The sequence below is a fragment of the Micropterus dolomieu genome, linkage group LG16, assembly GCF_021292245.1.
Source record: "Micropterus dolomieu isolate WLL.071019.BEF.003 ecotype Adirondacks linkage group LG16, ASM2129224v1, whole genome shotgun sequence".
NCBI classification, from domain to species: domain Eukaryota; kingdom Metazoa; phylum Chordata; class Actinopteri; order Centrarchiformes; family Centrarchidae; genus Micropterus; species Micropterus dolomieu.
This window is the reverse complement of record NC_060165.1, coordinates 1,878,294-1,904,847: the sequence shown is the minus strand read 5'-3', so window position 1 is coordinate 1,904,847 and position 26,554 is coordinate 1,878,294. Positions and strand designations below refer to the sequence as shown.

Sequence of the window (26,554 nt, the reverse complement as noted above, 5' to 3'; positions counted from 1 at the left end):
TCTCCCACAGCAAGGGCGTGTCTTATCCACTGTCCCATCGCAACCCCATATCCATGTTAGCTTTAGCTCCCTGCTCATTTATGTACCTTTTTTTTTTTCCTCTAAGCTTTTTTTGGTATGTTTTCTAATTAGATGGTAACAGTGGGGATGCAGACAGGAAACAGAGGGGTGTTAGGGGTAGGTTGGGTTATTAGCTGAATACCAAAGATATTCTAGAAATATTAATAACATTATATATTCTTTAGTTCAAGTTTTCTATGATTGATTCAATGATTTGAATATGTTGGGGTTTTTCTACCTTCACTCTGTGGCCCAATGCTGTACATCCCAAATCCTCGTACACTGGTGGGACCCCCAAGGTAGAACCTGGACAGAAGACATAACCATCATCGAACCATCCACTCAAAATCCCAAATCTACAATTTGGAAACAGTGAGGGGATTAATAACACAAAGTTAAAGCAAAAACACTACTCAAACAAGAAAATGGAAATATTTGGGTGACCAATCATAACTAATGAAATTGGTCAGTACATGTAGAACTTCTTAATGACAGCCTTGGTCAGCATTAAGAAGCTGTTGCTCAGGAGGTAGAGCGGGTTGCCTGTTAATCGGAAGGTCGGCAGTTGAATACCTGGCTTCTCCAGGCTGCGTGTCGAAATGCCCATGGTGGCTGTTCCACCAATGTGTAAATGTTAGTTTCTGTTTGAGCACTTAGGCTCAGTGTGTGAATGATAAATGCAGATGTAGTGTAAAAGCACTTTGAGTGGTCGAAAAGACTAGAAAGGCGCTATACAAATACGGAGCATTTAATAAGTACGTTTGGATGTTTAACATTTTGAGAGCAGAGGTATGTTGAGGTCTCCTACAGCAGCCAGTGTCAGCTCTTGCATGAATCAGATGTACCTGTCAGCGATGCAGGACGGCTGCCCACCAATGGGGTAAAGCATCCCACCCCACAAAGAAGCAGACAAGACCTGGGGACACAAAATGTTTCCTTTATATTTTGAAAATACACAGGAAACAGGAAAAAGGACAAGGCAAAAGATGTTAATGGGATTTATGAAGTGGGGCTGTGTCAGGTACCGTAGTCCAGAGTCAGTGTAGTACCTGTAGGAGACAGCGGTCAGCTCGCCCCCAGCAAAGACGTAAAGCAACCTGCTGCTGTGGACAGGGTCCGCAGTAAAATGCAATTTAACCACCAAAAACAAAACCTGTATCAGTTTAAGTGTACACTATATCTGGATTTTTTTTCACGGCTTTCCCTTGCCGTCAGACCGCCGTCTCCTTTGGAACTACATTTTCTCAACTGTAAACAACACTCCACGTGGAACATTGTGATAGACTGAAAGTTTGCAGATATCATTTTTGACACTAGCTGAAGAATGTTGCTGTATCCAACTATCAGGTAAGGTAAGATAAAGGTATCCTCGTTTCAGTGAATGGCATTTCGTCATTGCTGTCATAATGATTTTGTTGTCTTGTATTTGCTTCTCTTCCAAACAGCTAATCCACGTCACAGTGTCTGTAATGTGTAGGAATACAGAAGTTTTATGTTGAAAAAAAAGGTAGTGCCAACAGAAATGTCTGTCCGACAGCAACGTATAGCGCTTCAAAGTTTTAAATATAGCGTACAAAGATATTGTACGATATATATTGTTGATATTAAAATGATATTGATTTGTTTGGGGTTTTTTTAGGTGGGCCTACTTTTAGGAGGCTGAAATATGTTTTGCTTCTTTGCTAATACTCCTGTCTGCTTCTCCAAACTGGAGAGTTTGCGAGCTGACCGCTGTCTCCTACAGGTACTACACTGACTCTGGACTACGGTACCTGACACAGCCCCATTTGAAAAACTCCAAACTATCCCTTTAAAAAGGTACAATGTGTAAGAACTGAGACTCCTCTCCACCGGTCAAATCTAAACTCCAAACATTGGGGGCAGCATAGCACATTGGATCATATCTACTGCTTACGGTAATTAGCTAGTTAGCTCCATTAGCCATGCAGCCTACACCGGCTCGCTGAGTCTGAACAGCCCAGTTGGTTAACATGAGCATCGAAAGGAAGCAGGAGGCGTTACAGGGAAGAGACAGGAAAGTTCAAGTGGTGGCAGGAGAAAAAAAAGCAGAGCTAGCAGAGGAACTACAGATAATTTTACACTAACTGGTTTTGATAGCATATAAATGTTTATAGGGTCTGTTGTCTAAGAATAAATAACGTATTGGTCCAAATATAAGACGACCCTGATTATAAGACCCCCCTTTACAAGACACATTTGTGACTAAATCTTGTTTTTATAAAATAATAAGAAATAATTCTAATGAAAACACATTGAATACAATTTTCAACATTTTCAATATCTTTAAATTAAATGATCACATTTAAATTACTGCTAAATAAAATGTACAGTGTAATTTAAATGTGGCCATTTAATTTAAAAGTATATTTAAAAAGTTATTTTATTTAAAAAGGTGTTAAAAACAACAACCTTCCTTGGCATCATAACTCCTTCTCAGCTGTTGGTTAACTTGACCTACTGCTGAGCCACTTCGTTAGTCTCTCCACGTTTCAGTCAGGAGGGTAACATGCGTTAAGCCAGTATTTGGCGCCATCTGTTGTTGGGGATGTATATTAACATTTAAAGTGCTGGACCCCGAAAATAAGATGAGTTTTTAAGACGAATTTCTAGGGGGGAGGGACGGGACGGACCAATACGGTAATTCACCAACACAACTAACTGAAATCTCGGCTGCAGCTTTTAGAAGCGAATCCTGTTTTGGAGTTATTTCTGTCTTACTGAGTCCCAGAAGAGCCGTCTGTTGAGCTGCAGCTCAAAATCCTCTTTCAAGAAGCTGGCATCTCCTCCTGTGTACCCCGCCAGTTCCTACAGGACAAACCACACGGACAAACACACACCTCAGTAACATCTTTGAAAAACTGGACAAAATAGGAAGAATGCATCCAATTATTTCAGGAGACAGATGGATAACACAACACAGAAATTCAACGCTTGATTTTCTTAACTTGTGCTATTGCCCACAAATCCCAAAAAGTCCTTCCAGCTCATCATTACAGTTTCAAAACTTAACTGTGAGCTGTTATGTTTGTGTTTGAGTGACTGTGAGTATCGTTGTGCTGGTCTTCCTCCCTGCCAGAGGGTGTTGCTGTTCTGTGTTATCTCAGTATGTTGAGTTCTAGGTGGTGACTGGAGACTAGTGGCGCCTGCTTTCAAATGGCACCAACCGTTGCCATTGGGACTCCTCCTTTTTCCTGGTCCCCAACCAGACCGTGCTGTGCCGTTTCTGCTAGTGTTAAACCCTGAACTGTACAGAATGTAAAATCATCTCTAAAAGAGCAGTCCTGGTAACCCGTAGGGGGGAGAAGCCTTCTCTGTTCCCTTCTAACATTTTTTCTCCTGTTTATGTTTAGGGAGATAGATAAGCTGCCTGTACTGTGTTGATGTTTTGTTTGTTGTCTTGGCCATGCTCTCCCTGACGTCTATGTTTTACCCTAACTGATGAATAAATCAACCCTGCACCGGCTGTAGCAATGGTCACCTCTGGGAGTGGGGAAGGAGGGGAGTCATTTTTTATGCCACGCTCAGGATTCCCCTAGGCCAGGCGTTAACAGAGCTGGGTTTCAAAATGTCAACAGTGAGCTGGAGGTAATTGTTGATATACCAACTAAGACCCTTTTCAGCCTTCAAAGCTAGCTGAACTTGTTCATCCTTTGTGGCTTTTGCTACCTTGCCTGTTTTCCTGTAGGCAGGCGATTTATTTTCTTGTTCAGCTCTGTATATGCACACTTACCTGGTTGATCCGGAGTAAGGCACCTCTGCTGGGGAAAATGGCAGAATTCCTTGAATCGACTGACACAGTGTGCTGCACACAAACAAAACAGGGGTTCTACTAAATGGGTGTAGTGGACAAAATTGTTTTATAACCCTCATAAACATTTCATGAGAATGATATACATCAAAGGCATGAGTAAGAAAAAGGCATCCAGGCTGTACCGAAAGGGCTGATTTCAGCGAGTGTCCACTCTCCTCTCGCACGGCGAAGGAAGCGCTGCGTGCCAGGCAGCCCAGCTCCCTCCATACACCCTCCCACTTCAACGTGTGGTTGGTCACCCCGAGAGGAAACTGCAGGACCATAGAAAGATGCAGAACTTAAGTTGAAGTGGTTTAAGGAAACCCACCATATACACTTAATACAGACAGTGCGTCAGTACTGCACAGTGCAACAGTTTGTGTGTCAACAGCGATTAATTGGGCCAAAGTGCTGTCTAAAGGAGGTTGGAGTTAGACACTGCTGTGCACAAACACAGTCTCACCAACTCCTTCTTTCCCTAGGTCCTAATTTTTTCAAATTTGCTTTATTTGCATGAAAAAGTCAAGGTTTCAAAACCACTAAAATGTTCCATTATACCGTTGCTGCGGTATCAGCAGTTTTTTAATGTCTCGTCAAAGATGGAAAGTGCAGGAATCCTGCAGGTGGATTGCAGCGTAGAGTAACACGACCCCTCCCCTCCATTTATAGACCATTTGTCTTACCGTGGACTGATGAACATCAAGGTTTTGAGAGATACTTTTGTAACCTTTTCCAGCTTCATGCAAGTCAACAATTATTAATATTAGGTCTTCTGAGAGCTCTTTCGTCCGATTCATCACACACACACTTACATTAAGTTCAGCAGACAGGCCTCTGTCGGTCTCTTTTAAGGAGCTCCATGGGAACTGGCCGGTGACTTTGTACATGTTTAGGGTGAGGCTGAAAGAGAGGACACCAAGTATGAAAAAACAGAACTCAAAACTGAATGTGTGTCTTGGATGCTGGTGCTGGCATCCAAGATTTGATCTGTCTTAAAAGCATTGCATTCACTAAATGTAGTCAGGATGTCTGTGCTTTCTTGAACGCACCATCGACAGGCTATTCAGAACATTCCCTGCTTTGAAAAATCAGTACTCATTAGTAATGTCCCTGATGTGTACTTATTGGACATAAAAAAATTTGGGGTGGGGGGTATATAGATAGAACAGAAAAAAAGTTAGACAGGTGGCATTCCAAAGAAACTGTGTTTCACTACTACCTCTGACAGGAACTGTTTGGATGTCACTGACATACTTGCGTTCAAAGTGTCCAGGCTGGGGCTTGAAGAAGGACAGGCCGTATGACGTCTCCTTGGTCCCATAGGAGAACTGGAAGGTGAGTTTCTCAGCTCGGCCCAACATGTTGGGCAACTTCAGCCCCAGCACCTGGAAGAGAGGACACATACTGGTAGCCAATAACCAATTAGTTCTGTGATCATTTAGGCTCAAATAGTTTTTTGACTTTTTGATGCATCCAGATTCCTTCCATGTAATTAACTTGTTATCAGCAACTCAACTCAACTTTATTTATAGAGCACTTTCAACACCACAAGTGGAACCAGAGTGCTTTACAGAAGGTATAAAAAAGAAAATAAAAACAGAGACAAAAAACACAGCAAACATATAACATACACAAGTTACAGAGCATTATCAAATGCTAAAGAAAACAAATAAGTTTTAAGTGCACAAGTTTTTACAGACAGAGGAAGGTCAGTCCAGAGCCTAGGAGCAGCAACAGAGAAAGCCCGATCACCTTTACATTTAAACGGGATCGCGGAACCATGAGAAGCAATTGATCATTTGAGCGCAGAGATCTACTGGAATGACAGCGGCTGATTAAATCAGTAACATACTCCGGTGCTAGGCCATGCAGAGACTTAAAAACATACAACAACGCTTTGTATTGAATTCTGTATCGTATGGGTAACCAATGTAATTTAATTAACACCGGAGTAATGTGCTCTCTCTTCTTAGTACCCGTTAAAAGTCTGGCAGCTGAGTTCTGAATGAGCTGCAAACGGGAGAGAGAAGCCTGACTCACACCCAGACACAGCACATTACAATAATCCAAACGGGATGACACAAAGGCATGAACAACCTTCTCCATATCCTCAAAAGAGAGGATAGATTTCAATTTAGATATTGATCTAAGATGAAAGAAACTATTCTTAAGGACAGCATTGATTTGCCGGTCAAATTTAAGCTCAGAGTCAAAAATGACACCAAGGTTCCTCACGCTAGACAGTTTTTTCCCAGAAAACAACCCCAGGCAGTCATCATCCACACGCCCGTTATTTCCAAATTAAATCATCTTGGTCTTATCCTCATTTAATTGGAGAAAGTTATTCGCAAGCCAACACTTAAATTCAGCCAAACATGCAGGAAGAGACTGAATGGCACATTTATGCCCATGTTTCAATGGTAAGTAAATTTGAGAATCATCCGCATAAAAATGATACTGAATCCCAAATTTCACAGCAACACACTGCGATGATGATGGACTGTCAGGTGAAGAAAGTTTGAGTTGTGGAAGCAATGGAAAGCACATGTATTGTTGCTATAGTAGACACCAGGCAGCCAATCAGGAAGTATTTTTCATGGGGGAAAAAAAGTTTCAGAAACTCAAGTATGTGTCTAGGTTGTCAAAACAGATACTAGTTGGGACTTTAATCAGTGAAACACAACTACCTTGTGCACTCCATCATAAAACATCATAAAGAGGAAAATATGACGGACATGAGTGTCGTTTCTCTCACCATGCTTCCTTCATTGTTGCCAACCATGGTGTTGTAGCTTCCTGTCAGCCTCTTTATCTCTGTCACCTCAAAGGTTACATCCAGACCGTTGGGCAAAGCGTCTTTGCCTAAAGAGGGAGAGCCAAAAACAAAAATGCAAACAGTGATCAGAGGCAGTGGACACTGACAGAATTTTACACATCTCACTATTTCTATTTGAAACCTTTGGGCTTGGAAGGTAATCCACAAAACTGTCTGAGATGTTCGTTCTTTGATATTTGGGTTTTAGGAGAATAGAGAGTGAATCCATTTTGTTGCAACTCTTTTGAAAAGAAGCTCTGAATGAGTTACCTTCAGACGTATCGATAAGAACCTCCACCTCTTTGAAGATCCCCAGGCGGAGCAGCCTCTGTCTGGCAACATGAGCTTTTTTCATCACCTATAGGCACAGAAACCATCAACTCTTCATCACATTCCCAAACTTTTCAGAACCTGAAGCTGATCAGTTGAGAGTGCTTTCATGTCCGACCAGAGGACCGCGATGCACTGGGATACTCTGACCACATCATGGTCCACCTGAGTGGTATGTCTTCAGGAGAGCTACTATCGGACTGGAGCTCATTTCTTTTTGTTTCTTTAGACGTCTTTCTTTCATTTTTGTGCCTCACCTAAAGTCAGCGCACAACTGACCTATTTTCTCAGAGAGCCTTTGAATGCCTCAGTATCAAACTGGAGAGATGTTTCATTATTTTTCTACCCCAAAGTCTCACGAGTTAAGATGCTACTTCGTGTGTTGTAGTTTATCTGACCAATGTAACGATTAGCCTAGCTGAAGGCAACAGCTCGTTCTCCCAGCGTAACCTGAACCGCTGTAGTTCAACAAACTTTGAAAGTAGCTAACTCTCTGAAAGGACACTGCCCCGTGTTGTAACGAACAAAGGTTAGTGGACGACACCACCCTCATTGGGCTCATCTCTGGTGGGGATGAGTCCACCTTCAGGTGGGAGATTAACCATTTGGTGACCTGGTACAGTCAGAACTACCTGCATCTCAACTCTGTTAAGACAGTGGAGAGTAGTGGAGTTCAGAAAGATCTCAGCCCCACCCACTCCATCACGCTGTGTGACTTCAAAGTCGACATCACCTCCCTCACCAAGAAGGCCCAGCAGAGGATGTACTTCCTACTTGCGGCTGAAGAAGTTCAGCCTGCCAAAGACAATGATGCTGCACTTCTACACCGCCATCATTGAGTCCATCCTCACCTCCTCCATCACCATCTGGTACGCTGCTTCCACCGCCAGGGACTGTTTCAAACTGTTTCAGACTCTCCCCTCTGGCAGGAGTCCGTGACCCATCAGGACCAAAACCTCTCGCCACAAGAACAGCTTCTTCCTGTCCTGGAGCTGGCCTCATCAACAAGGCCTGCGACCCACACCGACACTGTCTCTAGTGCCCCTCTTTTACAGAACATATTGTAAATGTTTGTACGTACAAATCTGATGCACGTGTAAATAACTGCCATATTGCACATAGTTAATCATTTATATCTTGTCAATTTCATATTGTATTGTGTATTATCATACACCAAAGCAAATTTCATTTATGTGTAAAGCTAAATTTGTTTAAACTTAGCTGTAAATAAATCTGATTCTGATTCCTTAATATGCAGCACATTCAAATACATACATCAATGAGGTTTTTGGCGTGGAAAACATCAGAGATCTCATAGCCAAGCAGATCTTCTTTAGTTCTTCCAAGACCCTGGATGTTGACATGTTGGACGACGACCTGCAATCAAAGATATCTTGGATTACTTTAGCTGTCATATATGGACGAAAACACATTTAAAATATATTTAGCTTATACTTCCTCAGGTGTAAGATTTTCCTTGCCTGTGATAGCTGTCGTGGAAATGATATTCCTGGTGAGGGGTTGAGCAAAGAATTGAGTAACAACTAACCGTTGTCTTTGAAGAATTTATTTAACAAAAGAGAATAAACAGAGTACTAAAACACATATACAGCTGGTCCAGAGACCTGCTGCCTAGGGCGGCATTGGGCGTCTGGCCCTGAGCAAACAATTGCATGATCATTTACACAGTCTGAGCATCTATGTTTTGGGGAACAAAAGATCCTTGACTGGTCCCAGTCAAGGAAGGAGAAGAACAGCTAGTGAGGAAAACAATCAACAACCCCACCTGACCTAAACCCCACACATGTGGACAGACTGGAATAACAAGAACAATAATAAAGATGGAACAGGTTAAAGGTTTAAAATAATATATAAGACATAATAAAAGTAGAAAAAATAGCACTCTTGCATAAAAGATTATAAGTGTAAGAAGAAAACAATTTTCTGGCCTAACAATAGCAAATACAAATGTCCCATTTGCCCTTAAATGTATTTAAATTATAATGTCTGTCTACTTATGTATCAAATGATACGGTGGTTTGCTCTCATTCGTTGTTCTTCAGTTCTTCTGCATGATGAGAAAAGGTTAGAGCAGAACTGAAGCTGATTATCTGCAGGACAAATACACCAAGACCGTTACAAACTCTACAACATCTGAAATGAACGAATTGGAGAATCGAGACATCAGTTTAAAACAGACATCAAACACTAATTTAAGACTGATGAAGGATAAATGCAATGGCAATGCAGTTAGAGCTGTAAGTAAATAGGGGGCCTGACTGCCCAGAAAGAGTATAGAATATTCCCACCAAGTGCGCACAATGTGTAACCTATAAAGTATTCTTAAACCACAAATGACTGAACAATAATGTTGTTTTTTTAACTTCTACAGTACTTTTTTTTAATATTTTCCAAGAGCTGCCGTGATACCAGTACAACTGCTACTACTACTCACGTCTTTGTTTTCGAGGATCTCCTGCTTGGCCTCCTGCTCTATTTCCGGAGGCTCCAACAAGTCATCAGGGTTGACGCCCAAGTCCCGGCCATGCATCGGTAGAGGATCCAGACTCTGCACCAGTGACAAGAACAATGCTTTCAATGACACTGCCTGTACAATCTAATGCACAGAAACATAACAGCCCTGGAATAAATCCTACTTTGTCGGCGAGACTGTGTTCCCAGAGGAGATGAGTCAACCTCTATGTTCCTTTCTGAGTTTGTCTTGTTTTTGTTCTCTTTTTGAATTATAAAGTGAGGTATGGTGAGGTGAGAAAATCACATGAACACTTTATAGTTAATGCTAACTAACAAACAAACATAACAAAAAAAAAATACATGTATGGCACCTTTAAAGGTTGCCTGTCATTGAGGAGAGGAGAGAGGACAGGAAGGGCTTTAAGAGAGGACTCAGGAGTTTCTGATGTTTTACAACCAGTGAAAGTGTCTGCGCAGGGTGAGTCCTAGAAAGCAGGGCTGTTGGTGTTGAATACAAATATTGATATTGGGATAGGACACTAAATATCTTCTGGGGTCTTTGGTTATTGTAAGACGGTGATACAGGTAAATACATCAACAAAAGGGAAATCTTAACTTTCTTACACTTGGATAACATAATAACGTTACAATGTCTCTCGTAATTCTCGTAATTGTTTTCTCTGTAGCCTACAGAATGCACCAAAGGTCCACAGAAATATCTCCACAATGAGTATGACGAGGTATTTTCTCACAAATACGATCATATAAATGTGAAAATCCCACCCAGCCTGTGTTGGTAGCATTACGGGTCGTGTAAACTAGCTGAAGGCAAAGAGACATCATTTTACCACCACAGAACACACTCAAGTTCCCCGTCTGTCTTCTTTACGGTTCGTCTTGTTCTAACCGTGTGTAACAGTACATGGAGTACAAATGCTGGTGAGTGCAGCCATCAGCACCTGGCCAGGGAGGTCATGGTCAAAAAGCCACAGAAAGGCCAGCTGCTGGGAAGAAACTGACTTTACCTTAGCATGGACAGTCCCCATGGTCACAATCCGCTCCTAAAAGCTTCTTCAGTCGGGTTTAGCGGCTCCGTAGACAAGACAAAATTGTTAAATAACAGCGGTTACTTTCGCCAGTACCAAGCCCCCTTCAAGGGAGACGCCATGACAGTTGGTGACGTCTCGTGCTGTGTTCATGTACCCCTTGTAATGTAGGTCAACTTCAGCTAAGGTATTTCATCCATCCATCTCATAGTTAAAAATATGGGTATGCAGTTTTATGTTTTCATTGTAAAAGCTCCTACAGTAAAAAAAAAAAAAAAAAGAAAAGAAACTGTCAAAAATGTAGGCCTTCTATTGTGGGCTACTACAATAGTAGGCTAAGTAATAGCCTACACAGTGGAACCAATGTCACAAAATAAAAATGCAGATGGTAGCCTACCAGGGCGGCAGGTAACTATCAAATGTGTTTGTTTGTTTGTTTTCTGGAAAAAATGAAGATGAGGCAGGTCGACAGATATTCTTTGAATGTCAGTAGGCCTTCACATCAGGAATCTGGAAAACAAGAATGGAGGACTATTTAGTCGCTCATATCAACCATTCTGTTAAAGTAGAAGCGAGGGATATAGCCCAATACTACACTGTGAAATTAAAACCAGAAAATTCATAGGACTGTCAACCTATTCATTTTATCAGGGGAATACCAAATCCATAATTTCTCAAGGTCCCATCCATCATTTGAATCTAGAAACTTTAGTGAGTCTATTCAGTCTAAAGAGCAACAAAATGTGTCCATTTGATTCGTATTCTACAAAAATATTTTACAGAAATTAGTATATGGCTCTGTTGTCTACTTTTCTGTTAAGATGCTCATTTTATTTTGTCCTCATACATTTATTTATTTTGTTACTATTTATGGGGGTTTCCTAAATCTTTTGAGGAGTAGCCTAGTGTATTAAAAAGACAATTCAGACCAATAGTGTTGATGGTGGTGTAGGCTTGGTGTATATAGCAAAATTTTTCATTATTCACTTATTATTAACTCTAGGACCCAAGTGCTTTTGTGATGAAGAAGAGAGATGCCTCACTGAGTACATGGGAGAGAGTGGACAGGACCTTATCTCTGACTACTATGTAAGTATTGTTAAAAAGAAGGGTTGGGTCTGTTTTAAGTTTTGCTGGTCAGTTAAACCAGTGTGATTTTATGAGGGCTGAGTGAACCACCATTCCTCATTTCTAGGTGGAGAGATCCAGCTGCATGCAGCTAGTAAGCAGGAGGCCTGGGATAGATGATTGTGAAGTGTCATGATGGAGAGCCCTATACAGAAAATGACATTCCCGGTGGATATCTGCCCATTACTGCCTGCTCCTGCTATGTGTGTTACAGTCCTCCCTGCACTTGCAAACATTCTGACCTTCACACCTGCTTAATGATTTTTGTGTATTCTCCGTATTTTTGATTTGCAGATTTTTTACTTAATAGATTTGATAATTTCACAGTCAAAAGGCTTGTGTTTACAAATATGTATTTATGTGTGTATAAGTATTTATTTACAGATTGTTTAATCTGTATGCACAGATGTATCGCGTCACATTTGTGAGAGGAATTGCAAGACACTTTTCATGGTCTCCATCTCCACACAGATCGATGGACGCATGGTGCATTTAATTCCAGGAGGAAAAAGGGGACATTTGGGCTTTTTTATTCAGTAGCCTAAAAATGTTTGTTTTTTCAATAAGCTGTCGCTAACTGGTAAATATGTTCTTTCCTGGTCATTCATATAATATAATAACATGGGTTTACCAAGAACCCTGATGACCCAGTTTTCCACCAGCACTAATATTCAGCATTCATTTGCTGATCTGGAGACAGATCAGAGAAATGTTTCAACAAGCCACACTCTACTGTAACCTCATACATGCGTCAGGTGATCATTGCATATGCATTTAATAATCTGTAAATGAATGCAAAAAAATGTCAAAGCAAAATTTATTGAATTTTTAAAGTAAAAAATCTGTACATAAATATTAATATTTATTTAGGTTGTGATGGTTTAATTTGTATATGAATATAAATATACGCATTAAAATTGCTTGGCATGGTGTGTGGATTGGAACACACATTTGCAAATACCGAATATTACAGATAATTGTACACATTTGTAATTGTTTTAATTTGTGGATCACACTGTATAACACATTTGTGACCATTTTGGGAGTAATTTCTCTCCTTGATGGTGCTGTGATTACACATCTACCTTTAAACATAGGATATTTTATGCCATGGCCCAAATGTGTCAAATTCAATGCAGTTATTTCCGGCCCTTAAGCTGAGTTTGATTTTCTATTATTATCCGATCGGCCATAGTTCTCAAGACCACTGTCAGCATAATGTCCTGCACTACATTTACTTCAAGTCTAATTTACTAAAACGAGGATTGTTCTTGAATTTTCTAGTTTTGTGGTCTCCGCAGAAGATGTAATGATCTGAATCTAAACATATAGCTTTTATTTTTATTTTTCATCAATAAATGAAAAGGTTTCCTAATTTTGGTGTTCTGTTTGTCACGCAGACAACTGCAGAGTGCAGTGTGCACGAAGACCTGAAAATGCACAGTATGAGGATCTATGCTTGCCATGAACCCAAAGGTGTCACTTTGTGCTGAAAAGTGGTGGGGACATTTAAGGGCTCAGATTAGGGTTGCAGTGATACACTTGCTCGAGAAATTTGAACAAAACAAGAAGATATTAGAATAAATATTCACTACTAAGATATATGCTTTGGAGGTCCTCCCCCAGAACATTTTGAGCATTAAACACTTAATTTCCTGCATTCTGGAGACATTTTCCAGACCAATTTATGGTTGAAATGTGTGTGTGTGTGTATATATATATATATATACACACACATTTCATATATATATAAGGGAAACACAAAATTCAGGTGTAAGGTGACAATACAATATATAAAAATATAATGTAATGTAATTTTGTAATCAGCAACTTGGTTTTTTTTTTTAGCTTAAGTTACTTTACTTACTTGGACAATGCACATTATGTTTCTTATTGTGCAAATAAACCTTTCTCAAAGCATTCTCATTTCTTATTTAACATTTATTTCTTGTTGCAAGCTATTTATCAGAGCCATTTTACCAAATACTTTCAATAAGCGATGCTGCCTTCTCCTTGGGGTGACGTACGCCTTGAATCTCCAATATCCATCTCAACTTTGCAAAACTTTCAACTATGTTTTGTGGGACACGATGCACTGCGTCCAAAACTACTAAGTTCATAAGCCTCAAACACAAGCTTCTTGTCAAACATGATTGTTGGCCTTGCACCGTATGCATGGTCATTAGTGAAACATGACAGTCGCTCTGGCTGTCAGATATTTTTTCTGCTAAACCGTTTTAACACTCACTGAAAGACACTGTGACGACATTGTATCAAGCTGCAGTTTGTAAGCTGAGATCACAAGTTCTACTATGTAAATGGTTTTATTAAGTTTTAAATGGAAAATTTGCCAATATTCAACCATAACTCTATCACAGTGTAAAAACACCTACAATTGCAGTCTCTGCCTTCTAGCGCAGGTTTTGTTCTGTTGCCAGTGATGTCAAAGGATGTGTGATGCAGACTGTTAGCTGTAATTTTTGAAGTAGTAAATTTCGTCCCTTCGAGATTACTGTTTATACACAGAAACGTTTCTGTACTGTGAAGGTGTTTTATAAGCTGTGATCAAAAGATCGAATCATTTGTTTTCCATGACTGCATTTAATGGCTGTTTAATAAAGGTTTGAATCCAATACCTCTCTTTTCTTTGTTAAATTTATGCCAATGCTAGATAATTGTTTAAGGTAAGTTGTACTTTTAAAACAGAAAGAAAGAATTGGTCAACATTTAAAGAAAGTAAGTAGCCTAGATGAATTGATTCAACTGTTTCTGTTAGATGTATTTTAATTAAGTTTGATGTGGTTAAAACGCTGTCCATTTTGACAGTGGCTGAACTTTTTGACTCTACTTAACACTAAAACGTTTATTACTTTTCCCAACTTAAAAAAACAAGAAGTTTGCTAAACTAACAAAAAATGGTTGGAAGTTCTAACTAACAGTTTTTACAGTGTACATTCCACGGGCAGTTTTTCTTTCTTTGAAGATATTAAAAATGAAGGCCTGTCCTGCTGCCACGATGATTCTGCAGTCATACTGAGAATGAAGCCATATGTTTTTTGTTGAGATGCCTCGATGTTGATATTCTTTCTGTATGCTTAAACTTAAACTATCACAAAAGTTTATAATAAAAAAGGGGTCGGCAGGCATTTTGTATCAGAGTGCAGCTAATGACTATTATAATCATTGATTAATCCGCTAATTATTTATCCATTAATTGATTTTTGAAATTCTGAAAATAGTGAGAAGTGCCATCACAAGTACCCCGACTCCAAAGTTACTCCTTCACAGTTCTTGCTTTGTCTAACAGTACAATGCTCAACACTATTACAAGGAAAAGCAGCAAATCTTCATTTTGTAAAAGTGAAAACATGACATGTTTTACCCTGAAAAAGAATGTCTTAAACAGAAGTTGATGAGAACACATTGAAGTGAAGGCGCTCCTCCAGCAGATGGCGGTGTTTCTCTTCTTTCTCTTCAAACAGAAAGTCTCAGTTTGGGCTGAGGACATGCTCGGTGGGTTCTCAGCCAGCTTCGGACCTGCCTGTAAGTGTGCTTACCGGTAATTGCTGCAGCCTGTTAGGCGTATTAAAATGCCAAATGCCAAGTTGCAACTAAACATGGCCATATGTGTGAATCACTCAGTGACTTCCTACAAATATTAATGTCTTTATTTCTAAGAAAAATAAAGTTTTTTTTTTTTTTTTTTTTTAAATCTTTGACTATTTTGTTTGCAAAGGTCTAACAATAATAAAACCACAGTATTCACTACCACGCAGGCCTACCTAAACTGTTTCTGTGACTTCTGGTGCTCCTAGGGTTGGCTCAGGGGGCAATGACAAACTGTTTGCTCATTTTACAAAGACTTCAAACAATGAGAAGGACCATATTTATTTGGACTTGGATTAACCAGCAAGTGACATGTGGCCCTCATGTGTGTGACCCTAAGCACATCCCCCCAACCAACATTGTCCAGAGCCCCTTAAACCAACCCAGTATTCCTGGAAGACTGCCCTGCCCTAGGTGGGATGTTAAACCGCTAGGTGTCAGTATTTCTTCAACCTTAAAACAGCCTTCAACTTATACAGGCTATCACAATTCAGAGCATTGTGTAATGACGGAGAAGAAAGCAATGAATTTTAGCCCGTGCTTCTTAAATTGCCCTCACACAATACAGTGCAAACTTAGGAGTCCATAGGGGGCACAGTTAGGGCAGCAATTGGGTTTCTATTTTTAATGTTTGGCTAAATGTTAAAACAGCAACATAATCAATAAGCATTTTAACAGGATAGTAGTCCTTTCTATCAGTGGTTCCCAACGTTTATGGCGTGCGGCCCCTTCAAATAAATCTTGGGACCACATCGCAGACGGGTTATGGACATGAGCTGTGAGCAGTCTAACCCAGGTGGAGGTCTTATTTCTCAGATAGACTTGAAGAGATGTAATTTAAAAAGCACCTTCATTTCCTTACTTACCCTTTTTGCAATCTGGTGCCCCCCTCAGATTTAGGCCAATCTTTGGACATTTTCATGAGTCCCGACCTCATCTTGGGAACCATAGCCATGAATTCATTTGGGGTTACTTATAATGGGATATTAAGTTTTGTGTTTAGTTGTGGGGAACCCTGGTGTATCTCCATCATGAAGCTGAGCTGCTCATCTCTCTCTCTCTCTCTCTCTCTCTCTCTCTCTCTCTCTCTCTGTCCCCCACCGGCACAAACAAGCCAATCAGAGGGCTCGGGTTGCCTCCTGCTGTTCACTCTCTCAGCGCCGCTGCCAGTCCACCAAAAGCGGTCTCCTCCTCTCAGAGACACACACACGCGCACACATACACACACACCCACACACACACACACACACACAGTCCAAACCCTCAGAAAAGCCCGGCTGAATCCTCACATCGTCTGTCAGCATGGGGAGCGCTTGTTTTTCCCGGGACGTTTGTTTGTTTATCCTCCTCATAAATACTTGCAGGGTGATGGGGAATGTCGGACTCGCAGGTAAGAGCCCCCCTTTCCTCTCTGTCTCGCTTTATTGTCAACCATTAAATGCACTTTTTAGTGGCTTCAGTCCTGTCGGTTTAGTGGGCAAAGTGATGGAAACATGACTGAAAATCTACTCGGGAATATGTTATCACTAGAGATTAAAAAACGTAAAGCACAAGTAGGACACTTAGTCACATGCGCATTGCAAGTTCCCATAATAATATCATGATGTAATTTATGGCAGTCTATCTTCTGTGATATTAGAAGAGCATCGTAATTGTGAAAAAATACACTTCGTGGCACTAAAAACTGACATTTGCGAACTAATTTCTCTACGATTGGAATTGTCATAAAAGGTCATTTTATAAATCTGCTTGATTTGATTTGACTGAATGTCACAGTCCCGAAACTCAGTTTTACATCGCAGTTTTTCCTGAAAGGCATTTGTGATGTGCAAATGAACTTCTGTTTCGTGCGCTCAAAGGTAGTTCCACTCGGGAACCGCAGCTTGATCTCTGGGGTAAGCACCAGTTTGGATTTGGAGTGAGAGGTTTGCCTGTTTCAATGTTTCACCTTCTGGAAATGGTTCAAATTATTTACCGAAGGTGGTTTTAGAAGCGGGGTGTGCCGCTAGAGAGCATCTTGTCTCCGGGTTTGGTGGCCCGTCCAGCCGGAGGAGGGATGTGGAGGCTGTGTGTGTGTGTGTGTGTGTGTGTGTGTGTGTGTGTGTGTGTGTGTGTGTGTGTGTGTGTGTGTGTGTGAGAGAGAGAGAGCCCGCGCGTAGTAAATGTGGGTTGAGGGGGGTGGTGGCGGCGGCAGGAGGGCCGTCAATGTCCCAGGAGGAGCAGGCAGGCAGGCAACAGGGGCCCAATATCGACCGGCAGCAGCAGCACATTGCTCACCACTATAGATGGGTGAGGAGTCAATATTGAGACAGGGAGCCGCCTTGCAGGCAAGTCTTTGTCAAAACCAGGAGCAGAAAAGCTTAAAAGAAGAGGATCCAAAGTAAAACATGCCAGTGAAAGTGCCCCCTCTTGCACTATTTAGACTTCAACTTGTTGCAGCTTTTATTCTCTCTCTCTCCCTCTCTCTCTCTTTGCTTTGGCTCCAATAAAACACTCACTGGCTTTTTTTAACAGGAAAAATATTTATTGTAAATTCCGTTTTATCGTTTATTTATTGCCTTTATACGGCTGAGCCGGGCAGAGGGCCAGACAGAGAGCAGGGGTTTGACCACAGGCAGCTTCTATCCGGGTTGCCTAACTTCCACACAGGCTATTTATACTCTGATGGAAGCAGGGGAGGAGCAGAGGAGCTCTGTGGTGATACAAAGGTCTGCTGGATAGATGTGACAGGGGAAACCAAAACATCTCTATGTCTGTCTCTGGGTTCCCTCTTTCCCACTGTGTGTGTGTGTTTGTGTGTGTGTTATTAGTTGGCCCTCTGCTCCGGGATAAGGGCCCGTATGTGACCGGACCAATAACCTGATCAAATGGGGAGCTATTAAACCCTCTTTTCTCTGCATGTGGTCAAGGGCTGGACCATGACTTTAGAGCTCTCTCTCACTGTCACACAAAAACAGTTTATAATTTATCAGACACATTTGGCAAGGGTGTTCTGGGATTTGATTGATTTTAAAAAAGCTAATTCAGCTGCTCAAAGCTGAATAAGACAGCTTTGCAAGCGTATTGGTAGCACTGACAGTATTTCATTCAATGTCTTTTAAAACTGCAGAAGGAAAAATATGTTTAGTGTAGAGGTTCTGAACCTTTTTGCCTTCTGACCTTTAATCTCTAGTATAAGTCAAGTTCCAAAATGCTGGATACTTAATTTTCCGCAATGCAATTCAATTGGGGCTTGCATTAGACCCTCCCGGCCTGGTAAAGGAGTCAATAGGCTTCAACAAATGGCTTGTTGGTGGTTAAACACCGCCCCTGTTTTTTAGGGAAGGCTTCAGAGCATAGCCATTTGGCCAACACTGCCTTAACGCAGGGTTGGGAGACATTAAGTTAGTTTTACACATAAAAGAACCATATGAAGTAATTTTATCTTAAAATAACAGCATCAAAATAATTTTGATGGTACACTGACTTGTGGGTGAATGGCATCATTGCCACTCCGAGCACGGCACACCTGGTATTGCACTATGTAGGCCTAGCATTGGAATTCCAGGCAGGAAACCTTATGCGATAACGGCTTACATTGTCGCATAAGGTTCCTTACGGCTCCATGTAACACACCAGCAAGACTCTTCAGCAAGCTCGCTTTAAGGAGAATCAAAGAGTATAGAATGTACAATGTAAGTTATTTGGAAGAAGCTAGCTCTGTATTCTCAGTAGCTATATAAGTATATCATGGCAGAGGCCAAAGAAGATGTTGTCAGAGGAAGCAAGGAAGAGAAAAAGAGAGAGTGACAGAGCTACTGACAAATAAGAGTAAATATGATTGGCATGAGCTTAATGAGCTGAAAGGATGCAGGGCAGATGTAGAACTGGCCGTCTTGCTGTTGGACTAGTCAGCAATAACTTATTAGATGGCTTGCTGTGTCTTCTGTTTTTGCGCTTGCTTGATATTTACCTATATTAGCAGACTTGAGCAAAATCAGAGGTCTCACAGACTGAGGTTTAGCTGCTAACTATAAATCTTGAGTTCATGTTAGCAAACATAATAGATAACACACGTTACTGTAAATGCTCTTGCGTCGGTTGCTGTCTAGCTTTGTTGGCTAGCTTGCCACCCAAGTTTCCGACTGCTACAACACTTACAAAACTTTTCTTCAACAAAATAACATGTCATGCCGGCCGAGTAGGCAACATAACTGAGCTCAGCAGCCTCTGTGGTCATAACGTCAGCTAATGGCAGAGAAAAAGAGACTGAAGAGGACATTGGCAGAGGAAGCTAAAGAGAGAAATAGTCACCAAGCAAGAGCCTCCCAAATGTTGCCGAGAGCTTCATGAAATAAAAGGTTGCAAGACAGATGCTGAGCTGGCATTGTTTCTGTTGGATTAGTTAATAATATTAATAATATTGCTGTGTCTTGTGTTGTCACACTTGCTTGATGTTTGGCTGTTTTAGCAAAGTTGCAGACTTGCTAGTTTTTGATCGCAAGAAATGCACGTGTATAGCTGTCCTTATTTAGCAGTGGTGAACTGCACTCTGAAACGATAGGGGTGCCAAACTGCAATAAACACCAAATCCTACATAACGTTGCTTTCATTTCCCACATTTTCAGACTCCACAACCCCGGTCTGGATGCAGCTTTCTTTTAAACTGACTTTCATGTGTAAAATTGGTGGAGCTACTGACCCACACCCGGTCCATATGTCATTGGCTTTTGACCAGGCACAGAGTGATATTTTTGAAGACATTTTTTAAGGTCTGAAGTGGTAAAATTGTCCAGTAATCCAGTAAAAAAAAATATAGGGTTGAAGGAGTGTTAAATAGATAACATTTTAATTTAGTGTTTCCCTATCCTAGCTATGGTCTTGCAACCTGTCAGATTCATCTAGTGACACCTGGGGGGGTCCATACCCTCTAGGTTAGGAACCACTTGATGGGCTCATTATGCATTTGTGTATGCAGTGCATACGTTGGAACAAACAGCCATCATGTTATCCTACTGCAAGTGTCAAACAGGCTAAGCTACAAAAAATAGTAAATATAGATTGCAGATATCATCTGAATGCTATTTGATTGGTCCGTCCTACCATCCAACCAGAACGGTGCATCCCTAGCCATTGTTAACATCAGGGCTTGTTAAATCAACTGGGACTCAGGTCTAATTGAGTATTGATTTTATTACGTTTGTGCAGATGCAGACGAGTGCGCAGAGGATTCAGACGACTGCCACATCGACGCCATTTGCCAGAACACACCCAAGTCCTACAACTGCATCTGCAAGCCGGGCTACAAGGGAGATGGAAAGCAGTGCGAGGGTGAGCTGCCTTTCTACTTCATCACATTTATTTGTCAGTCAGACTCACTTTTAACTCTCAAACCAGAGCCACACTGTCTATCTGAGCAGCGTGTGTGCATCGCAGAATCTCTTGCTTTTCACTTTAGCGCCCATGTTAACAGGTTAGAGCAGCCACACGGCCGGTGTAAGCTGTGGTGCTCAGGCACAGGCCAGGCACGCCTCAGGCGTCGCTTAGGTGCGGCTCATGTGCGGCTGCAGGGGCCAGTCATCTTTTTTGCTGTGAGATGTGCACAGTTCTTAGCAAAAATAGACTTTGAAATTTGTTAGTCATATTGAAATCATACTAGTAACATTACACCTTTCACTACAGTTTCAATATATTTACCTGTAGAATATGAAAAAATATTATTTTCAGTGTAGAAAGATAGGACTGGCAGTAGCAAGGACACAGTAGCAAGGACACAGTAGCAAGGACGCAGTAGCAACGCTGTCTGTGTGGACACCACATGCGTGAAAGCCAAAGCACTTCAGTGAGGTAACCATCACACACATGTAGTGGTAGGCGATGTGGCCCGAGCGTTATTACCTAAAATTGATCTTGGCTTATCCAGGTAGGGGTTGAAGCACATTCAGGCACAGGGCACTTATAAATGCAGAAGCAAAGCCCGTTTTCATCACAAGTTCAGTTTTTCTGCGAGATTGAAGTTGAGAACACATCCACAAACAATAGATTGAGTCTAACAGATTGGTGTTGAAACAGTGAGTGAACTGTGGGTTGAGATGGGTGGGGGACAATAATGTAATTTCAAGGCCTCAGTTTGCCTAAAAAGGGGGCTTGTCTAAAGGGTCAGAATTGGGATTCAGGGATGCTGGATTCAGAATGTGCAGTGATGGCTGTTGTTTAAATTACATTTAGTGCAGGGATGTGCAAAATAAATATACAGTGTAGTATACTGTACTGTAAGGGGGGATTAGAGGGTATGAGAGTCAGTATCAGTCGGGGTCCCAGGCATTGTTGATGAGTCCAGCTGCAGACGGAAAGAAACATCTTGTGGCGTGAGGTTTTGGTCCTGATGGACTGCAGCCTCCTGCTGGAGGGGAGTGTCTGAAACTGTCTGTGTCCGGGGTGGGAGAGGTCAGCCACAATCTTTCCCGCTCGCCTCAGAGTCCTGGAACCTCAGGAAGTACATCCTATGCTGGGCTTTCTTGGTGAGGGAGTCTGGGGGGAACTTATGGTGGTGTCATCCGCAAAACTTCAGAAGCTCAATGGACTGGTTCAGTTGTTGGTGTACAGGGAGAACATAGCCTTGAGGGGAACTGGTGCTAATGGTCCAAGAGACAGAGTTTTCCCATCTTCACGTGCTGCCTCCTGTCAGACAGGAAGTCAATGATGCATCTGCAGGTGGTCTGGCGCATTCAGCTGGGAGAGCTAGTTCTGCAGCAGTATGATGGTATTGAAGGTGGAGGTGAAATCTACAAACATGACCCTGGCATAGGTTCCTGAGAAGTCCAGGTGCTGGAGGATAAAGTGAAGGGCCATGTTTACTGCATCATCTACAGACATGTTGGCTCTGTAGGTGTACTGCATGGTTGTGAGGTGGGACAAGACAAGGATTACTTCATTACCAAAGACAACAGGGCTATTGGTTCTGTGGTTTTTGTTTTTTGGGCGACATAGATGATGATGGAGGATTTGAAGTAGGCTGTACATGGCATGTCTCCAGGTCTTTAAGATGTCCGTGAACACCAGAGACACTGATCTGCATGGTGCTTCAGAGTGGAGGGAGAGACTGAGTCTGGCCCAGCTTCTTTACAGGGGTTCTGCCTCCAGAACAGTCTGTTGACATCCCTCTCCAGGATGGTGGGGATGGTGTCAGAACTGTCCATGTCTTTCTCGACAGCAGAACGCATTTAGTTGGTTGGCCAGGCAAAAGTTGTTAATAGAGTGGAGGGATTTAGGTAATGGTTGGGGTAGTACAGTCCAAGCATGCCTGAAGGTCCTCTATAGCTTCACTGGTCCAGTGCTTTGATATCAGAGAGCACGAACAAAACTCAGAGCTAGTGAATCATGGGGAAATAATCACTGAATTTAACAAAAAGTATATTGGGTAACAATCACTTACTACCTTTAACACTGTGCTACATTACAGAGAAATACAAAACTGTAATAATCAGCCTTTAACATATACATTTTACAAGCTGCCTGTCAACAACAAGCAGTAATGATTTTGAATGTGTCGGATCAACCAGCAAGGAGACTGAGGATTTTCTTCATTTATATCAGCACAGTATAACATCAAGATATGGGAATAAATAACTTCCAACTTCACAAGAACAAATACTCCCAGACTGATCAACACGATGGATGATGTATATTATTACTTACAAATTAACTTGATACAATCTCACTAGTAGAGTAAAATTTATAAAATATTAAATTTCTTTCCATATGTTGTCATGTATGAATGAAAAAACCCAAAGTGAACACTTAACTGGGCCTCTGATGTAACAGCCCATTAGACAGCTGTTTCACAACCCCCATATGCACACACCCTCCATACCCCCCTCACCACTACCACAATCACCCTCTCCACTCCCCCAACACAATTTCTCCTAATTAATGGGGAGGAAGTGGACTGAGTGAAGGTGTTAGGGTGAGATGGGGGCAGCACCTGGCTGTGCGTTCACACCTCCACTCAGTTCTGCCTCAAAGCACACCACAGCTGGAGCTCCGCCGACTGCACAGATATGCTCTCTCTCTCTTTCTCTCTCTGTCCCAGCTCACTCACACATTGATTGACACAGGCATACACACACACACACACACACACACACACACACACACACAGTGTAATCCTCATGTACCATATGCTGCTCTGCTCATAACAAGTTTGCCTTTATATAGAAAATGATGCTACCGTCCTTTTGCATTTTCTTAAACCTTGATGTCATTAAAGGATAATTACGGTTTACTACAACTTTGACCCAAATCAATTGCTAAGATCTGGGAACACAACGACATCACTTCTAAGTCCTACTGACCAAGAAAGATGACCAGTCAGATGATCCCACAGGTTGTAAACCAGCAAACCGACAGTTTAACCAGATTATCTAAACCTTTGAGTTGCCAAAACAATCTCACCTTAAGGTCCATTTGGTAGTTATTGTAGAGCTTTTGATCATAACAAATGGTCTTCTTCAGTGGATGGATCTGCAGAGGTGCAGAGTTGGAAATGTTCAAATTTCAGATTTCCAAATTAAACAGCCATTTCCCAAAATGCATTTTACAGTCCCCACAGAATTTGACTGAACTTGTTCTGCTCCAGCTGTGGGTGGTATAGAGAGTGCAATAAGATTTCTCCATTCACCTTTTATCATAACTAAACGCATCACTTTTTTTTTTTGCCCCCATTCATCATGAGCTGAACTCAAAGACCTAAGACTCTCTCTGTCTACAAAAAAGGTCTATTTCTCTCAAATACTGTCAAAATCTGTGTTAGTGAGCACTTCTCCTTTGACGAGATAATCCATCCACCTCACAGGTGTGGCATATCAAGATGCTGATCAGACAGCATGGGGATTGCACAGGTGTGCCTTAGGCTGGCCACAATAAAAGGCCACTCGAAAATGTGCAGCTTCACTGTATTGGGAAGGTCCGGGGGAAACCAGTCATTATCTGGTGTGACCACGCAGTGCAACATGTCTACTTCGCATAGTGTTGATCAGGTTGTTGATTGTTGCCTGTGGAATGTTGCTCCACTCCTCTTCAATGACTGTGCAAAGTTGCAGTCAGGTAGAGCCCCCAATGAGGATGATGAGCATGCAGATGAGCTTCCCTGAGACAGTTCCTGACAGTTTGTGCAGAAATTCTTTGGTTACGCAAACCGATTGTTGCAGCAGGTGGCTGGTCTCAGATGATCTTGGAGGTGAAGATGTTGGGTGTGGAGGTCCTGGGCTGGTGTGGTTACACGTGGTCTGCAGTTGTGAGGCCGGTTGCATGTACTGCCAAATTCTCTGAAACGCCTTGTGGTAGAGAAATGAACATTCAATTCACGGGCAACAGCTCTGGTGGACATTCCTGCAGTCAGCATGCCAATTGCTGTTCCCTCAAAACTTGCGACATCTGTGGCGTTGTGCTGTGTGATGGAACAGCACATTTTCGAGTGGCCTTTTATTGTGGCCAGCCTAAGGCACACCTGTGCAATACCCAAAAACAAAAGGGTTACGTTTAGAATTTTGTTCAGTGTAGCTCTCTAAATGATGTGTTCTGTGTTTATGCTGGTTTTTGGTGTTTTTGACCTTTTTTGAAAAACAGTTAATGTGCTGAATGGGAGATGGAACTACCTTTCCCGAATAAGTTCTGAAGAAGCAAACATTTAACTCACATGACTGGTCAGCTATTTTTCTGTCTTTGTCTCCGGACTGCATTAAGCACGGATAATACTAACTGACATGAAAGAAGAATTATACCTTGCCCAGTTGAAACACATTCCTGATGACCTTTCTCCATTTTTCTCAGATTCATGGTCTTAGGTCCATGTGACTGGTTTTGTTCCTGGTTTGCAACATCTACTTCTTGTTTATTACAGCCAAGCGTAACATTAACTTCAGGTGAAACTGCTCTTTCACCTGAAGTTGCCTGGTTTATTAGCTCCAAACCAGTTGATGGAAAGTTGCCTAAATCGCATTTTCTTTTATTTTCTTTTTTGCAACATTTCAAAAGTTTGCTTAAATTTCGCTTGACAACTAGATGGAAACATGGCTACTGTTAAGAGAGACTCCAGTCTGCACTTCAGACACTTCGATGATAAACCGCAGAGTAACATTAGGCTTCATGATCAGAGAAGATTTTATATTACATCAACTCTTCTGTCCATACTCACACGCGCTCTCTCTCTCTCTCTCTCTCTCTCTCTCTCTCTCTCTCTCTCTCTCTCTCACACCTTTGAGTCACACTTGACAATTGATTGTTTTCATAACCCCCATCAGCACCCCTTCTTCCCATGTCCATGTTTCTACACATTGAGTGAAATAAGTAGTTTATTTTAAAAGTGGGTGAATGATTAAATTGCATGTAAGTTGGGGCCTCTAACGGTGAGACATTAACTGTGAGTAGGGGTTCAAATATTAATTAGCCATGTATTTTTGTTTCATCGGTTCATGCTTTTTCTTACCTATAGATATTTTTCATTTTTATAGACACTCAAAAGTATTACTGATTTTTTGTGTGCTAACAAATAACTGTTGTTTGACTTTGTTAAAATCCTATGTGCTGTAGTGGATGCCAGTTTGTCTTAGAGAATGGAAAGTAAACCAGGAACACACTTCATATTTTGAAAGAAATGCTAAATGACATTAGCAAAAGCTAGCCCAGACGTGACGTCATGACTTCGGCTCTGTATAGAACATTTTCCAGTCAATGCAGTTGGTTTATTGAATGAATACAACTTCTTATGTGGATCTGCATACACTCTCTGCTTTTTTTCTTTGTACCATTTGTGTCTTTTGGAATCTCACGATGACACCATTATTGGTTGAAGAAACCCTTTAGATGTGTGTGATTACTGACTGTGTAATTATGCAGCTCTGTCTTTTCTGTTTGCCATATACTATGTGACTTTACAGAGACACGCACAGTCTGAACGATGAGTCCTGAATATTAGCAGCTCCTCTGTCCTCTGAGAGGAGGCAGCAGAAGGTTTCAGGAATATGATCTTCCTCCCATAAAGCTGCTGTCTGAGCAGACCTGTCCTGTCTGCCACTTTTTATGACATCATCTAACCCAGGCCAGCATTTGAATCAGTGTGTGAGTGTGTGTGTGTGTGTGTGTGTTTCTGTGTGGGTGCTGTACTTCTTCGATGGAGCTTCAATGTCAACTACGTTTTATTACATCACCGTTCTACATCCAGCATTTGAATGCTTCTGTGTGTGTGTGTGTGTGTGTGTGTGTGTGTGTGCGTTATGTGTGCGCTTTGGCTTGAGCAAATGAAGC

The 26,554-nt window shown here is 41.6% G+C and overlaps 2 protein-coding genes across 3 annotated transcripts in view; one reads left to right on the top strand and one right to left on the bottom strand.

Moving 5' to 3' along the window:
- samm50l (sorting and assembly machinery component 50 homolog, like) overlaps window positions 1–10,674 on the bottom strand; it is a 14,267-nt gene extending 3,593 nt beyond the window's left edge. The window contains exons 1-12 of the mRNA XM_046072391.1: window positions 10,517–10,674; window positions 9,472–9,585; window positions 8,292–8,393; window positions 6,957–7,044; window positions 6,627–6,733; window positions 5,126–5,256; window positions 4,684–4,771; window positions 4,015–4,143; window positions 3,812–3,883; window positions 2,800–2,886; window positions 906–976; window positions 299–366 (exon numbers count right to left, since the gene is read on the bottom strand). Of these exons, the coding sequence (XP_045928347.1) occupies window positions 299–366; window positions 906–976; window positions 2,800–2,886; window positions 3,812–3,883; window positions 4,015–4,143; window positions 4,684–4,771; window positions 5,126–5,256; window positions 6,627–6,733; window positions 6,957–7,044; window positions 8,292–8,393; window positions 9,472–9,585; window positions 10,517–10,537 (1,078 nt within the window). The 5' untranslated portion in view covers window positions 10,538–10,674. The remainder of the gene's footprint in view (window positions 1–298; window positions 367–905; window positions 977–2,799; window positions 2,887–3,811; window positions 3,884–4,014; window positions 4,144–4,683; window positions 4,772–5,125; window positions 5,257–6,626; window positions 6,734–6,956; window positions 7,045–8,291; window positions 8,394–9,471; window positions 9,586–10,516) is intronic.
- A 5,812-nt stretch (window positions 10,675–16,486) lies between these two features.
- Window positions 16,487–26,554, top strand: part of scube1 (signal peptide, CUB domain, EGF-like 1) — a 133,249-nt gene continuing 123,181 nt past the window's right edge. For both annotated transcript variants that reach the window (XM_046071836.1, XM_046071835.1), the window contains exons 1-2: window positions 16,487–16,661; window positions 20,459–20,581. In XM_046071836.1, coding sequence (XP_045927792.1) covers window positions 16,574–16,661; window positions 20,459–20,581 — 211 coding nt within the window. In that variant the 5' untranslated portion in view covers window positions 16,487–16,573. The remainder of the gene's footprint in view (window positions 16,662–20,458; window positions 20,582–26,554) is intronic.